General features: G+C 36.4%; 1 protein-coding gene across 7 annotated transcripts in view; it reads left to right on the top strand.

Annotated features, from left to right (window-relative positions):
• Positions 1-16,501, top strand: part of ECPAS (Ecm29 proteasome adaptor and scaffold) — a 101,938-nt gene that overhangs the window by 25,907 nt on the left and 59,530 nt on the right. For 6 of the 7 annotated variants that reach the window (XM_079925556.1, XM_079925557.1, XM_079925560.1 and 3 more), the window contains 5 exons: positions 1,064-1,194; positions 9,006-9,122; positions 9,967-10,085; positions 11,241-11,390; positions 14,335-14,503. In XM_079925556.1, the coding sequence (XP_079781682.1) occupies positions 1,064-1,194; positions 9,006-9,122; positions 9,967-10,085; positions 11,241-11,390; positions 14,335-14,503 (686 nt within the window). Of the gene's footprint in view, positions 1-1,063; positions 1,195-9,002; positions 9,123-9,966; positions 10,086-11,240; positions 11,391-14,334; positions 14,504-16,501 lie in introns of those variants that run through there. The other variant, XM_079925561.1, reaches the window with a different exon arrangement.

Raw genomic sequence — 16,501 nt, 5'->3', positions numbered from 1 at the left:
CGTCTGAAATTTACTCTCAGCAGATTTCCAGTACACCCCTGATTATTTGATGTAAATCTAAGTAACTGTTATTTCAGTTATATTTTAGTCTTTATCTCTGAGAAAAAGGACTCCTTTAAATAAATTTTTTTGTTTTTTATTTTTAAATTTTAAAATTAAGGTATAATAGGTACAGTAGAAAGCATGAAAGGATAGAGCTTGTGAATTTTTATAAATGTATATAGCTGTGTAATCATCATGCAGATTGAGATGTAGGACATTTCCAGTGCCTTAGAATGCTCCCTAATCACTTACGGATAATTTTTGTAAGAACCCCTAAAAAACAAACATAACCACAATACCATTGTAACACCTAAAAAATTAACAATAATTTAAAAAAATCAAGTATCCAGTCATTTGCCCTTGATAGGTTCCCCTTTCACCTCAGCACTCTCCCCTCCCCTGCAATGTATTGATTGAAGAGACAGAAGCTCTGAGTGTGTTAGTTGCTTGTTCTGTAGTTGCCTGGGTTTTGCTGAGAGCATCCCTTTGGTGTTAATATGTTTCTCAGTGGCTTTCTTCGTGGAAATTTGTCTCTCACATTCTGGTTGGCTAATTCCAGCAGTAATGGGCAGTGATTCTGTCTTTGAAGAAATTTCATCAGTAAGATGGTTTCACCAAAGATATAATATTATCCCTGGTATATGATTAAAGTTCTCCTGCATGGCTCTGTTAGCTAGGTCTAGACGATTTCTTCAAAACTTTTGTATCTTTTCTGGTATCCACATCCTTTAGAAAAACGGAATAACCTTGTAAATAGGAGAGAAATTTGTTGTTTTTGTCTTTGTTTTCCTCTCTTCTAGAGGTTAAATGACCAGGACAGTTGTAAGACAGTATAATTAGCTAGTAAACCTTTTTAGTGTTGTTTCATTGCTGTGTCAAAATCATCTGCATACAGGGCTAGCTATGGTTAAAGTTCTGGCTGAAGGATCTGCAGTATAGAAAAAAGGATTAAGCTATAAAAGTGATTAGTCTTAGTTCTGTTTGATGTGCTAAGTTATCCTTTTCTCTTTTTGTATTGTAGATCAGCTTGAACGAGTCTTTTTACGACTTGGCCATGCTGAAACAGATGAACAATTACAGAATATTATATCTAAATTCCTTCCTCCTGTTTTGCTCAAGCTGTCCAGCACCCAAGAAGGAGTACGTAAAAAGGTAAGCATGCTGGGACAGTTGGGGGAATTAAATAGTGAATAAATGGATGTATTTTATGAAGTGAGTTTTCTGTTCCCATTATTGAAATCTAGCTTCATGATCCCAATTAGGCTTTTCAAAATGGACAGTAAGTCTAGGACCAGCTTCCACGATTTAAAAGTACCTTTTGTATGCTTAGCACAGCTGCATTTAGCTCCAGCTGTACACGAGGCATCAGTACTGGATGACATAATTGAGATATTTATTCTGGAATGTATGGAGGTCTGATTTAAAATCTATGCCCTTGAGTCCAATATGAAAGTCAGGTGGTAATGGGTCAAAAATATTCTTTAATCATTGGCTGACGGTGAATATGGCCTTAATTAAAAGTAAGCAAAAGAAATGTTTTTAAAAGCAAGATACTGTTGTACAGCTCCTGTTTTAGAATTTTTTGAAGAACTGTTAGTAAAAGCTGGGTAACTGTCACATCAAGAGTTTCTTTTTTAACCTAATGTTCTACATGGAACATTTGGATGCTTCACCTTTAAAATAATTCATTTGTCTTCTCGTGTATTTATACTAGACCTTTGGGTTTTTGAGCTATCATCAGGTTTCAATCCTTGAGCCACTGTAATTGATTGGCAGTGACCTTCCCGGAGATCTGCCCTGAGAGGGATTCTGAGGCCTGATTTGAGTTCAGTGGAGAAAGAGTATCTTTAAGAATGTCTGTTATATTTACAGGAAGGAATAGGGCATTCTTGTCACGTATTTGACATGCCTGTTGTTAATACTGCTTTGCTAAGATAGATAACGTGTTTGATCACGTCATTCTCCTATTTAAAACTCTTCTATGGCCTTTTCTTACCCTAAGAATAACTAGGTATAAAAGGCCTTCATGTGTTGGTTTCTGTTTCCTTATTTAGCTTCATCAGTCTCATCATTTATTTGGCAGATATTTACTGGGTACCTTCTATATGCCAGGTGTTAGGAATACGTTGGTGAAGGAAAGAAACGTCTACTTGGGGAGATGAGTATTAAACAATAAGGCAAAGAGTATAGAGTTAAAATGGCAATAAATGCTAAGATGGCAAAGGATTGTATGAAAGAATATATTTGGGGACTTGATTTAAATTAAGTATAGGGTGTAAGGGAGGTGTGTAGGAAGTAGCCAGGCATAGAGATGGGGAGACCACTAAAGGCAGAGAAGGCCCTGTGTAGAGATTCTGAGCCCAAACTGAGTATAAAACCTTCAGGGAGCTGAACAAGGCCACAGAGATTAATTTTTTCAAGTGTATTTTTCTTCTATTTTTATTCAAATTACTCCTTTTTTTGTTTTCCTTTGATATGTTTTTCTCACATAAGATTTCAGTTTGTAAAGTACGTAATGGTAAAGGTCATTATGTGCCAGGAAAAATGCTAATCACTTAAATACTCACAAGATTATGTGAGGTGTAGGTGTTATTTCCATTTTATAGATGGAGCTGAGGCTTGGAATGATTAAGTGACTTCATTAAGGTCAGATAACAGAAAAACAGAACTGAAAATGACCTCAGTTTCCGGATTTCTCTTTGATTACTATTTTGGTTATACCCCATAGTTACACTGGTGAGCAGTATTAGGTTATTTTATTTTTGACCTAATAATTAGTTTATAAGAACATTGTTTTTGGTTTTAAAATAGTGTAAAATTTGTCTGGTTTTACTGCATTCTGATTTGAAACCACAGTGAGCAAATGTTCTAGTCTTTTAAAGCATATTATTTCTGATGTTCATAAAAACTATTCATAAGATTAAAAAAATATTTCCTATTGGTGGAATATGGAGCTCAGTGTGTGGATAGGCCACTCAACACTGCTCTCATTTCTCAAGAAACCTATCTTCCAGTCCTGTTGTAAATTAATAGTGAATTACAATCTCCTGCTGCTGTTGTAGTTTTTCTGATTTTCCTTTTAGTTTTAATAGTTTGACCTTGATGCGCGTTTTTTTAAGTGTCCTTATTTATTTATTTATTTTTAACATCTTTCTTGGAGTATAATTGCTTTACAATGGTGTGTTAGTTGCTGCTGTATAACAAAGTGAATCAGCTATATGCATACATATATCTGCATATCTCCTCCCTCTTGCGCCTCCTTGATGTGTTTTGATGCACAAGTTTAAGGTCTTGTGTTTCTTAGTAATTTGTATTGTATTACTTACTTTTCTTTTTTTAATTTTATTTTATTTATTTTTTTACTTACTTTTCTTATCTTTCAAATCTCATTTAAGATTTCTTTCCCCCAATACCTCTATCATCTAAGACTAGTATTGTAGCCAGTGTTTTCCTTTGGTGTAAGTTAGATTGAGGAATCTTTGCCCCAGCCAGCAATCTTAACCTTATGTACTTTAGCTGCATATCTTCATCAATGTAATTGAGATGTCACATTTTTTTTGAGGTTTGGATTGAGGGCATGTACATCAGTTCCAGTTATTAACCTTTCTCATCACTTGATCTGTTCTCATTCTTTCCATCTCTCCCTCTTTTCCCTTCTCTCCTCTTCCTGCCACACATTTTCTGTTTAAGAGTTTGATAACCTATATTCTGTTTTAATATAATGATTAATCAAGCAATTCTATCCACATTCTTAACATTTCAGTCATTAATTTGTATCTAAGTAAACAAGATGTTTTACTCAGTTACCCATCAAGTAAATTATTTTATCTTGTTCAGATTTCTTCCTTCTCCCCCTTCCCTTATATTTCTTACTAGAAATAGTAATTACCTTCTTATTTCTTCGTTTTTTCATTTATATTTATTTTTCATGTTGTCCTTTATTTATCTATTTATTTTTTAAACATCTTTATCGTAGTATAATTGCTTTACAATGGTGTGTTAGTTTCTGCTTTATAACAAAGTGAATCAGCTCTACATTTACGTATATCCCCATATTTCTTATTATTTCTTACTAGGTTTTTCCCTAGAAATTTTCCTTTGATTTTCTTCTCATATTCCAAATAATGCTGACTTTGATCTATTGGTGAATTTTTCTAAACTTTTTACAAAAAGCTTGAAGGAAGTATACGAAAATGTGTTTACTGTGATGAGTCGTACAGATGATTTTTTAAAAACAACTTTGAATCCCATGGAATATTATGCAACTACTACAAAGAATGAGTTAGGTCTAAATTAAGAAGCTTATATATTTTTAACTGGAAACAAAGCAGACTCTGTGCTAACGTGAATGACATATAGCTCATTTTTGTAAAAAGTAAACAAGTAAAATCTAAAGATATAGCTAGTGGGAATCAGCAGCATAGCACAGAGAGATCAGCTTGTGGTTTGCGATGACCTGGAGGGGTGGGATAGGGAGGATGGGAGGGAGGCTTAAGATGGAGGGGATATGGGGACATATGTATGCATGTGGCTGATTCACTTTGTTGTACAGCAGAAACTAACACAGTATTGTGAAGCAATTATACTCCAATAAAGATCTATTTAAAAAAAAAGATATAAATATGTTTGTAGAAATTTTTGTGGATACAGAGAAAGATGTGAAGATGAACACCGAAGTATTAATACTGGTGTCTTCGAGTGGCTATGAATGGACTAGGGAAAAGGGATAATTATGATTTTTCACTTAATTTATTGTAATAAATGTGTTTTTCTATTATAATTTGAAAAAGCAAGAAAATAGAATAAAGAGAGATATAATCATTGTGAACTTGTATATTTAATTTATATTGTAAAATACTAATTTTGTTTGCTTTTTTTACATATCAGATTTCTCTTGGTAAAGGGGTTTTGTTGTTAAGTAAGTTTGAAAGCTTCTGGAATAAGGGAAAAGAGATCTAACAGCTGAGACACCTGTTTACATTCTAAGCAGTATGCTAGACTCTGACATATCCTTCCATTTAATCCTCATAATAGCCTGTGAAATGTTATCATTTGATTTCTGCAAATGGGGGAAAGTGATTCAGAAAATGATAATAGTGCAAAGCATTAAATGCCTATGTGGACATTGTCTCAGTTCATTACAACTCATCTAACAGCTCTGTGGGGTATAGGTGCTCATGTTATTCCCATCTTATCTAGGAAGAAACTGAGGCTCAGAGAAGTTAAATAACTTGCTTTGTGTCACATGACTAACAAGCGACTTTACACATGAGAGATAATTCCAAGACTAAATGATTTCTGCCAGGCTTTGCCTTCACCTGATGGCAAACACGTTCATTCTTTAGCTTATGTGTGAAAGTGAATTCAGTACATGAGGGGTCAGTGAATGAAAGTTGAGGATAAAAGAATGTCTGAAAGCAATAACATAATTTTGCCTGCATGTTATTTTGACTCCAGGTAGTAGAGGCTCGATGTGTGTTTCCCTTTTATTTGTTTTGAAGTATAGATACTCGGTCAGACTTTTATTTACTTTGAAATATAGCTACCTGGTCAGACTTTCATGATTTGTACAGTCCTGTACTCATACTAATACCTCTTGCAAGTAGAACCAATATGATAATTGGGAGTTTTGGTTATTATATAATTGTTAATAAAACAAAGGATGTAGATATTGATCACAAATCTAGAATGCAGTTACAATTATTAGACCTTTTTTTACCATATAAAATAAGACTGTCGTGAAAGCAGAGTATTTTTTAATAAAAGCTTACATATAAATAATTTCAGTATGTAAAATTTTGTAGTCAGTGACACTAGGGATTAATCTAGTATTGACTTTCAGTTCTGTAATTTTAGGGCTCCTGACTGTCAGTTTCATAATGTTTGTTAGGCTTAAGCAGGATACCTGTAGAGTAGCAGCTGATAATTTGTGGATAAATTGGGTGAAAGAGAAATGTTTTATTTTTGATTTATTTATTTTTTGGCTGCCCCGCGTGGCTTGTGGGATCTTAGTTCTCCGACCAGGGATCGGCCACTGGCCCATGACAGTGAAAGCGCCGAGTCTTAACCACTGGACTGCCAGGGAATTCCCAAGAGACATAAGTTTTAGACTTCTACTGACATATCACTATTTTAAGGAAAATGAGATATGTTATGTAGAATTCTCTTTTACAGTGAACCTTGTATATTCTGACTTCTTAGAATAGGTAAAAATTAAAAACTGACCACTGCTGGTAGGAGTGTAAATTAGTATAACCACTTTGGAAAACTGTTTGGAAGTATTCTAAGGCTTATCATATGTATACTTCATGACCAGGCATTTCCAGTCCTGGGTTTGTATACAACAGAAGTGTGTATATCTGTGCACCAGAAGACATAGCTAAGAATGTTCATAGCATTATTCATAATGGTCCAAACTGGAAATAATCTTACATCTATCATGATATAGGAGAATGGATAACTTCTGTTTTTTTCCTACTAGAGCAGTGAAAGTGAACAACAACATGGATGAATCTCAGATATAATATAGAATGAAAAACACAGGAGTTCATCCTATTTGTTCCATTTATATAAATTTAAATATGGTGTTAGAAGTCAGGAAGAGGGGTTAGTCAGTGGGGTGCAGGGCCTTTGTACTTCTGGTGGTTACAAAGGTGTGTTTACTGTGTGAAAATTTATTAAGCCATACATTCTCAATTTTGCACTTCAGCTATATGTTATACTTCAATTAAAAAGTTTACTAATGAGTAAATGAATATAAATGAATGAGTAATAAGGGGAACTGATAGGGACAAAAATACTATATGCCCGAGGCTGGTAATTCTGTAGGCTTACTGACAGAGGTTAACTGTTGTCAGTTTAGCTGGGGGAGGGACTGGTTCAGCAGATTTCTTAATTTTTATGCGTTTATAGAGGATTGCAGGCAGTGGATAACCAAATATAGGAAATGAGTCAATATTTAAGGTGATAATATTGCTAGAAGAAAATTAAGTAGTTAATCTACTTAAAATTTAAAAAATTGTCATAAAAAAGAAAGTATGTAATTGTGGGCATGATTGTCTGCCACCATCAATAGTGATTTTCCATAGGATCCTTCTAGGAAGCAGCCTAGCTTAGATCATCAGAAGAGGGCTGTTTCCTTTAGCCTGGCTCCTCCTGATTTTTTCCCCTGTCATCCAGCTGAATCACAGGTCTGGACAGGCAGGAGGTTGGGTGAGGTATGTGTGGTCATGCAAGTTTCTAGGTCTTTGTAATGTTTGAGGGCTCCCGAGGGTGTCTGACAGTGACAGACACTTCAGCTGAATTAAGCTCAACTGTCAGTGTCTGTTAAGGTTAAAAATATGGATTCTGGAGTCAGATCTTGACTGTGCCACTTGCTGGCTCAGTAACTTGCTGGACAAGTTAACTTCACTTCCTGACCCTCTGCTTCCTCACAGGGTAAAATGGGAATGACAATAGCACCTCTCCAGTTGTTGTGAGAATCAGATGAGCTAAGGAATGCAAAGGGCTGTCCTGCGTGGAAACTGCTCAATAAATGTCAGCTATTTTACGATTATTCTTATCACTCATTTAACAAACATTGATTTTTAGATTTGTTGTTATTTTAAAAATTCACTTATTTCATGATTGCTGTAGATAACTTTGAACTTCTGCTGTTGCTGTGAACATCCCTACAGCTCTCCTTAATACTTGCTTTGAAGCTAGATCTCAAATTTCAGAAGTGATGGAGAGTAGTGTAAGCCTGGCCCTCTGGAATAGTCACTTTAAATTCTTGAGTCTTTAGGTGAGGCTTTCTAAAAATCCTGTATCTCAGTGCTCCTTTCTTAGCACGATAATCCCACTTTCATTGTAAGCTTGGGGTCATTTGATGTAAACCTCTGTAGCTTCCTTTCCACCCATGGGTATTGTTGACTTATTCACCTCTATTTCTGTCTTTTCCCACTTAAAGGAGAGGAAGTTTGATATTACTTACTTAAAACTTTTTAGTAGAACCAGATGATCTTCAAAATAAAGTAAAAATTTCTCAGCATTTTACCCAAATCCTTCTGTAATCTAGGTCCTGCTTTTATCTCTTACCACTCTGTGTTTCAGTCAGATGCAGCACACCATGTTCTTTTAGACCTCTTATACCTTCTTATAACTGATCTTCTGCTTGGAATTTCATCTGCTCTTTGGGACTTAGTTTCCTGTCAGTTCCTCCGGGAAGTCCTCCTTGATCTTAGTAGATAACTTTTTCTTCCTGAAACTCTCAGTACCTTGTATATTTCTCTTGCTGTAGTGTTCACGTTGTATTTTAGTTAGTTTGGGCTGCTATAACAGTATACCACAGACTGGATGACATAAACAGCATTTGTTTCTCACAGTGTTGGAGGCTGGAAGTCCGAGATCAGAGTGCCAGCGTAGTCAGGCTCTTCGTCGGGAACTTTTCATCGTGTACGGAGGGCTGTCTTCTTGCTTTATCCTCAGACGGCAGAGAGAGGAAGAACTCTGATACCTTCATCCCCTTAGAAGGGCACCCATCCCATCGTGGGCCCCCCCCCCCCCCCCGCGATCTCCTCCAAACCTGTTTACCTCTCAAAGCCGTCACAGTGGGGTTTAGGGCTTTAAAGCGTGAATTTTGGGAGACACAGACATTCAGTCTGTAGCATAGTGTGTTGCTATCATTTGTTCACAGGTCTTCTGGGAGACTGTGCCTCAGTGTAGGCCCATCTGGAATCTCAAGTTTAATTAACTAAAGGACATTGTAAAAATAAATTCACTACTAAAAATCTGGTGCATGGATTCTTGGGGATAACATTTTGGAACAAGATTTTAATATTGTATACTCCCTTTCTGGGATGTCAAATTTACCTCCTTTAAGAGAACAAAGTAGCTACTATTCATTAAAATAAGTAATATCTGAGAAATGAATTCGTTTTTAAGATATGATCAATAATTTCAGTTTATATCTTCCTGTATTTTAGGTAATGGAACTGTTGGTCCATCTGAATAAGCGTATAAAAAGCCGCCCCAAGATACAGCTCCCAGTAGAGACACTCTTGGTTCAGTACCAGGACCCTGCTGCAGTTTCCTTTGTCACAGTGAGTGTTATCTTGGAATATTTTCTGACTTATAGTAAGTTTTCTTTCATAACATGTATTAGATGCCATCAGTATATTGGCCAGCCTAGAATTTCACCTTAGACTAAATGAAACGTGAGGTGTTTTTCTTCAAAAGGACACACTGTTTTTCCACTGAGTATTGATCTGGAGGAAATGGTAGGAACAGGATAATGTATGGCCATTTACACAGGGCAAAGGAATGTTGGTGTAATGACTTGTCAGGTATGTTGATTTACAAAAAGAATGATTGATTCTTAGTAAAAGATTATGAGAGGTCAATCTGAATTAGAAAGAGAAGGTTATTTTAGTAATTGACCAGTTGGGAAATGGCAGCCTAGGATTTAACATGGGGTCTCCACTTAGCTTGAAAGGATTAATGTAACAAACTGGGAGAGCTGATACTGATGTGTAGTATGTAGGTTTAGGTAGGTCAAATGATTACTTTTTTCTTTTCAGTGAAAAGTAATTGCACATATGAGTACTTTATTTTCTCCCCAGCTTTATTGAGGCATAACTGACAAATAGAATTGTCTGTATTTAAAGTGTACAATGTGATGATTTGATATACGTATAAGTGCTTTAGACTAGATCATGCTCTCTCATATGAAGCCCATCTTAAAAGTAAGCATTTTGAGTAATTGGGGCTGGAGTTCTTCCTGAGATATACTAGTTGGTCAAGCTGTAACAAACAGGTGATAAACATGAGGAAGGAGGATTCAATTTCTTTGTTATAACAAAGCTGCCTAGGTTATTAGTCATGTGTTTTTGTTGAAATCCTAGAGTATTTCTTTCATACTTACTTGACTTTCTCTTGTTGCATTAGAATTTTACTATAATTTATGTTAAGATGGGCTATCCTCGCCTACCAGTGGAAAAACAATGTGAGCTGGCTCCTACGCTTCTTACTGCCATGGAAGGGAAGCCTCAGCCCCAGCAGGACAGGTATGCTTTCCTCAGTTACCTTATTGCCCACCTGTGAGAGTCAACAGCTGCCATTCAAAAATAGATCCACACATTTGGTTTCACTTGGGCAAATACAAAGGCTTGAGTTGAGCTCTTTGAGTTGACAGTTCTGTGTTACCTCAACATTACTGTTTTGTTAATTTTATAAATTATAAAATTTCTTGTGAGCATATCAAAAAATGTATAGAACTAACATTTTTCTCAATCTAAATGCATTTTTATTTCGGTTAGTTATTTTGAAGCAACTGATTTTCTGTGATTGCAGAAATTTGAGATCTAATATGCTTTTCATCAGACATTTCTTTCTTGGAGGATATAAAGTTTCAGAGCAGTTTTCTTAAGGAACTAATTACTCGTTTGTATTAATATGGGAATTGGAGAGGTGAAAAGGAATATCATCCTTAGTTTCTAGGCTTAGCTCAAAACTTCTGTATCCTAAGCCCTGTTGTGGTGACAACCATGAAAAGAAGTTGTGGAGGAAAGATGGATTTAAATCATGTTTTCACTTCACTTTTTAGAGCATAAACATTTTTAAAAGATTGTAATACAGATATTTACAAGTAAAATTAATAGACATTGTAAACACTGTTTGAAATTTTCATGTTTTAATAGCAACAGGTTTAGTGAAAGAAGAAAAGAATCTGTTACTTAAATTCACACAGTGGAAATTTAATATTGTATTCCAAATATTGACATGATTGATGTTTAATTTCTTTAGATTTAGAATGACTTTATTTTTAATTAAATGTGGAAAGGAAAAAAATGATTGACAGGACATGTTATAAGTTGAACTTTACCTAAGGTTTAATATTAAATCTCTTGTGGTAATAGATATTAACACTGAGCCCATATTATGTACATTTTTCTCAGGTGTTTTTGGTGATGAGCCAGATTGGCTAAATGTCACTTATTACTCAATATCCTGAGCTTTTAATAAGAAGGAAATAAGAATGAAGTCTAGGCCACTCCCTAGATTAGGACTTTGTAAATTAGTGGTATTGAAAATGAATGGCCCTTGCTACGATTGCTACTTTTTGTTAGGTGGTTTTATTTTTTTTTGGTTTTGTCTGTTATTTGCATGTATAAAAAACCTTATTTTTTAAATAGTTGCAATAAATGTAATTGTTTTTTCAGCTTAATGCATCTTTTAATACCAACCCTTTTTCACATGAAATACCCTGTTGAATCATCAAAATCAGCTTCTCCGTTTAACCTTGCTGAGAAACCAAAGACTGTGCAGCTGCTTTTGGACTTCATGCTAGATGTCCTTTTGATGCCTTATGGGTAAGTAAAAAAAAAATAAAAACGAAACAAAGCAACCTTGTTCTTGATTGCTTTTACTGTGTGCAGTCAAGTACTCTTTTCAGTGATTCAATTTTCACTTGAAAATGAATGTCTCAGATTTGCTTTGCTGCAGCCCTGACCTCTTCTAAACTGCAGCGCCGCTGCTTACTGACCTTATGGGTGTGGAGCTGCTGCTGTGCTTTCAGACTTGCCCCGTCCAAGCTGAAATCAGTCTTCCCAGTAAACATAGTTTCTCTTCTTTAACTACCATCAGTGCTGTGATGATTCTCTTAGCCTTGTAGGCGCTCAGTTATAAATTGCCTCTAGCTTTCTCTTCCTCGTTGCTGCAGTATCAGTTCCGTAAGACCTCCTTCCTCCTCCTCCATGTGTCCTGGAACCATTCCCACTGCTGCCGTTCTAGTTTCGGCTCTTTTCAACTCTTTTCATCTCTTTTCATGACTTTCTCACCAGCTGCTCTTCTTCAAAACTTTCTACACTGCCACAGAGTTTCCTGATTTTTAAAACACAGATTTTATCAGTGACCCCTTAAAATCCCTGGGCTGTTATTTTCCAGTCATTACATGCACTCATGCATTTCATGTACTCTATATCTCCTTGCCTGTCTACATTTTAAGAGAAGACAGTTTTCTCTGCTTAGAATGCTTCCCCATCAAGAAAGAAAGAAGGAAAGAAAGAAAACAACAGAAAACGACAGCCAGGAAAACCACTTTGAAAAAGCCTCACAGACTAGCTTAGAGGCCAGTTCTGTTGTCTCTGACTAACTCCCTGCCCTACGCACAGGATTCTTCCTTGTCCTCAAAAGGCTAAGCACCCATCTGAAGTGCCACTTTGTGCTTTTATTGCGTTGTTGGCTTATCCCATCCTAATAGATTGGGAGCTCTTTGAAGTCAAGAGCTGTTTACTCTAGCTCTGGTTCCTGGCGTAGCGCCCACGTTGTCATCTGCTTCCAGCCTGCTCCTTTTCTAGGTTGTCCTGCTGCCAGAGAGATTCTTCTAACATATTGCTTTCATTACATTTCTTCTCTGACCAAAAATGCAGTATACACTATGAGCGTGGCATGGGGGGGCTCCACATCACCTGTCCCTCCATCCAGCCACGAGAGTTCACGCTGTACGATTTCTTTCCTCTCCTTTTTGCTCTCCTCCCACTCCTCTAATTTGGCGGCTTTATTTTTCTGGACCTTCCACTACCTCTGTCATATCATTTCTTACTTCCCTGCAGTTTCTTTGTCATCTGATAACATATCATATGCTGTTGTACTAGTTGTGTTGTTATTGTCTCAACTTGCTCCAGATGGCAGACACTCAGTCTTACACCTCCTGCTGTTCCTCTGTCTTGTGATTAGGATGGTGTTTTGCACGATGTTAGCTGTTCAGTAGTTATTAATTGATTTACTTACTGCTGCTAGTCTTGCTATAACTGAGAAATAAATGAAAACCTCCTTTTATAGTTGTTGAATCAGGAGGCAGCCAGAACTGGCAGGTGATGATGGCTTTGGTAATTTAACTTTGAAATCCAAATTTAACTTAGGCACACAATGTACCCAAGCCAGTAGTTCCTCACATTTTTCTTACCAGTGAGAATTTGCCTTGTTTATATAAAAATATTAAAACGATTCTTTAACAGGTTTTTTAAAAAAAATTAGATGAATTTAGGAATGGAACAAATATGGTATATAGTAATGTGGAATAATTTACTGTGCCATTAGGCTTCAGGTGTTTTCTTTAATTTTTATTATAACAGGTATTTTATTTTAATATCCAGTCTGGTAATTTGTCAGCATAGAATTTTAGAGTTCAGAAGGACTTGAATTAATAGTCATATCAAAATTTTCATTTTGTAGATGAGGAATGCTAGTTTAATGGTTCAAAATGAATTTATCAGAAATCTTATTTTTAATCTATAGAAGCTAAAAAAGAAATGGGATGATAAATTAATAACTAGCTGCAAAGCTGTATGCTTTGAACATATAATGGAAAAAGCTGGTCCTTATTATGATTTTTTTCCTCTTTGGATCCTTTTGAATTTTTTCATTTTTGGGGTGTATGTGCTTGTATGGTAAGTGGTTTGGAGGTTTCAGTGAGTTTTTCTATTTTTTAAAAATAAATTAATTTTATTTATTTATTTTTGGCTGCGTTGGGTCTTCGTTGCTGCGTACGGGCTTTCTCTAGTTGCAGTGAGCGGGGATTACTCTTTGTTGCAGTGTGCGGGCTTCTCATTGCTGTGACTTCTCTTGTTGTGAAGAACAGGCTCTAGGTGTGTGGACTTCAGTAGTTGTGGCACGCGGGGTCAGTAGTTGTGGCTCGTGGGCTCTAGAGCGCAGGCTCAGTAGTTGTGATGCATGGGCTTAGTTGCTCCGTGGCATGTGGGATCCTCCTGGACCAGATCTCGGACCCGTGTCCCCTGCATTGGCAGGTGTGTTCTTAACTACTGCGCCACCGGGGAAGCCCTCAGTGGGTTTTCTAATGCAGAAATATAAGGAGTTCAAGGAGAATTGAACAGAAATGGGAATGACTATATTCTCTGCTTTGGGTATAAAACAGTAGTTCCCCCTCCACCCCATTACAGTCAGTAAACCTTTGTATTTGTCAACTAAAAACTTAAAATGTAGTGGGTCCATAGTGGCTTTTAGAACAATTATTTATAGATTGAGAGTGAACAGAATGTTTATATTCATTGTTGGTAACTGTTACAGTTCATTTGTAACCAGGTTGAGCAGATGTACTCTAATGGTTAATTTGCTGAAGATGTAGATACCTTTTTTAGATAGTTCTAAAATTTTTCTTTATGATAAAATTTTAATTTCAAGTGTTTATTCTTCTAACAGCATTCTGTGGGAGGAAAGTATATAACTGAATGTGCTATATATATGCATGTGTTTGTATGTGTTTATAGAGAGGTTAAATTCCTATTTCCTTTCCAGATACGTGTTAAATGAATCCCAGAGTCGCCAAAATTCATCTTCAGCACAGGGTTCTTCTTCAAATAGTGGGGGAGGTTCTGGAATACCACAGCCTCCCCCAGGAATGAGCTTTTATGCAGCTAAACGAGTTATTGGAGATAACCCATGGACACCTGAACAATTGGAACAGGTATCACACACTGCTTGTTCATACGGAGCTTAACCCTGCACACTTGCCCCTTTGAAGTCCGTGGAAGTATGTGTTACATAATTCCAGCGTATTCAGGCTCTGTAATGAGATACGATTGATGTAATGTGTTCTGGTCATCATGTCATTTATTGGTTAAAGCCCCAGGGAAAGGGAGGAGTGGGAAATGCTGTTTAGTTTTTCTAATACTGCTTACATATTTCAAGTATAAAATACAGCCCATTTATAAATTGAGTAACTTTCATTTTAGTTTTTAATTACAGGTTTAATAATTATCTAGCTGCTTTGGTGCAGTTGAAGTACAATTTATCTTACATTATTCAGCTTTTTAGGGCTGTACATTTTGTGTAAAGTGAGGAACAAGTGACCATATGGGGGAAAAGCATGACCCCCTTTTATATTTCTTCCTGGGAATTGAAAAATTGGCATTAAGAATTTTATTCTGGATTTAAACAGGACACAGATGTTCTCTGAGCAGCTTTTAAAAAAGATTGGTGCTCTACAGAGAAGGTGCCTCACTGTGTCTGTGTCATCAGGCACCTCAGGGAAGAACAGATGAGATCAGTATGTAATTATTTTGGAATTCAAGCAACATGGGTTAGTCTTCCAATCCTTCCTTTATCTCTCCATGGCAGTCTAAATGATTTGATCCTTTTCTTTTTGGCAGTGTAAGTGATCACTGATCAAAACAGTGTTCCCAGGAAAGGGAAAAAGGCAAGTGGGCATTCTTGCCACTCAACAAATTTATAGAATGATTTGTTCAGCAAGGGCTCTATTTGATTAGATTAACATCTTCGTGTTTTATAGATCTTTTTTCTTCTTAAACCATGATGTAAGTAAGAAAGAAGGGTAAATAGTAACAGAAGCTACTCTTTACTGAGTGTGATCTGTGTGACAGACTGAGTACTGAGTACTTTGAATACATTATCTCATTTAATCCTCACAGCAGCCTGAGAAGGTATAGAAATTTAGTTCCATTTTGTAAAAGGAATTGAGGTTTTGAGATTCACCACAGTCTGACTCCTAGTAGTAGGCTTATGAATCTAGGTCTGTCTGAGGGCTAAAGCTATAAGTGCTGGAGAATCATTGTTAACATTATAAATTGTAATCTTACGTTGGTCGTTATTTGCTGATTCCTAAGGGCTCCTGTATGCCTTTTGTCAATTTCATGATCTAGTGTTCAACAGTTTAGTTTCAAGGATGACAGCTGTTTTCCTCTAATTTTTAAATATCTCTTTTGTTTTTTACATTTTTTTCTTTCAGATAAGACAGCTTTTATTTTTTTCAAATTATAAAGTTAGTGATAATGTAAATGTTCAAGTAATATAGAACATTATAACGAGAAATTAAAAATTACCTGGAATCCTGCCACCCTAGTTTGTCATTCACCTACAGCCTGCTCTGTGTACATGTGTGTGTACACAAATATAATTTTACACAATACATTTTTACGTATCACATAACACATTATTTGAACTTCATTTTTTTCATTTAATAGTATATCAGGTTTTTAAATAATGTCCTTTTTAATGTCTGTATTAAATGTAATTATGTGTAAACCACATATTTTTTAAACTAGTCTCCTATTGCTGGACATGAGTATTGTTCTCAGTTTCCTTTGCACACTTTTTTTTTTTTTTTTTTTTTTTTTTGGTGGTACGCGGGCCTCTCACTGTTGTGGCCTCTCCCGCTGCAGAGCACAGGCTCCGGACGCGCAGGCTCAGTGGCCATGGCTCACGGGCCCAGCCGCTCCGCGGCATGTGGGATCTTCCCAGACCGGGGCACGAACCCGTGTCCCCTGCATCGGCAGGCGGACTCTCAACCACTGCGCCACCAGGGAAGCCCCTCCTTTGCACACTTTTTTGTGTATATCTTTGTGTAGTTGACTTCCATAACTGTGGGTGCAGTAAATGCTTGCATCTTCTCTGTTGTAACTCTTGTTGCAGGTCAGTTGTGTTGAACATGGGGAGGGAAGGCAGG

The sequence above is a fragment of the Stenella coeruleoalba genome, assembly GCF_951394435.1.
Source record: "Stenella coeruleoalba genome assembly, chromosome: 7".
Classification (NCBI taxonomy): Eukaryota; Metazoa; Chordata; class Mammalia; order Artiodactyla; family Delphinidae; genus Stenella; species Stenella coeruleoalba.
This window is presented reverse-complemented; position numbering and strand designations above follow the sequence as displayed.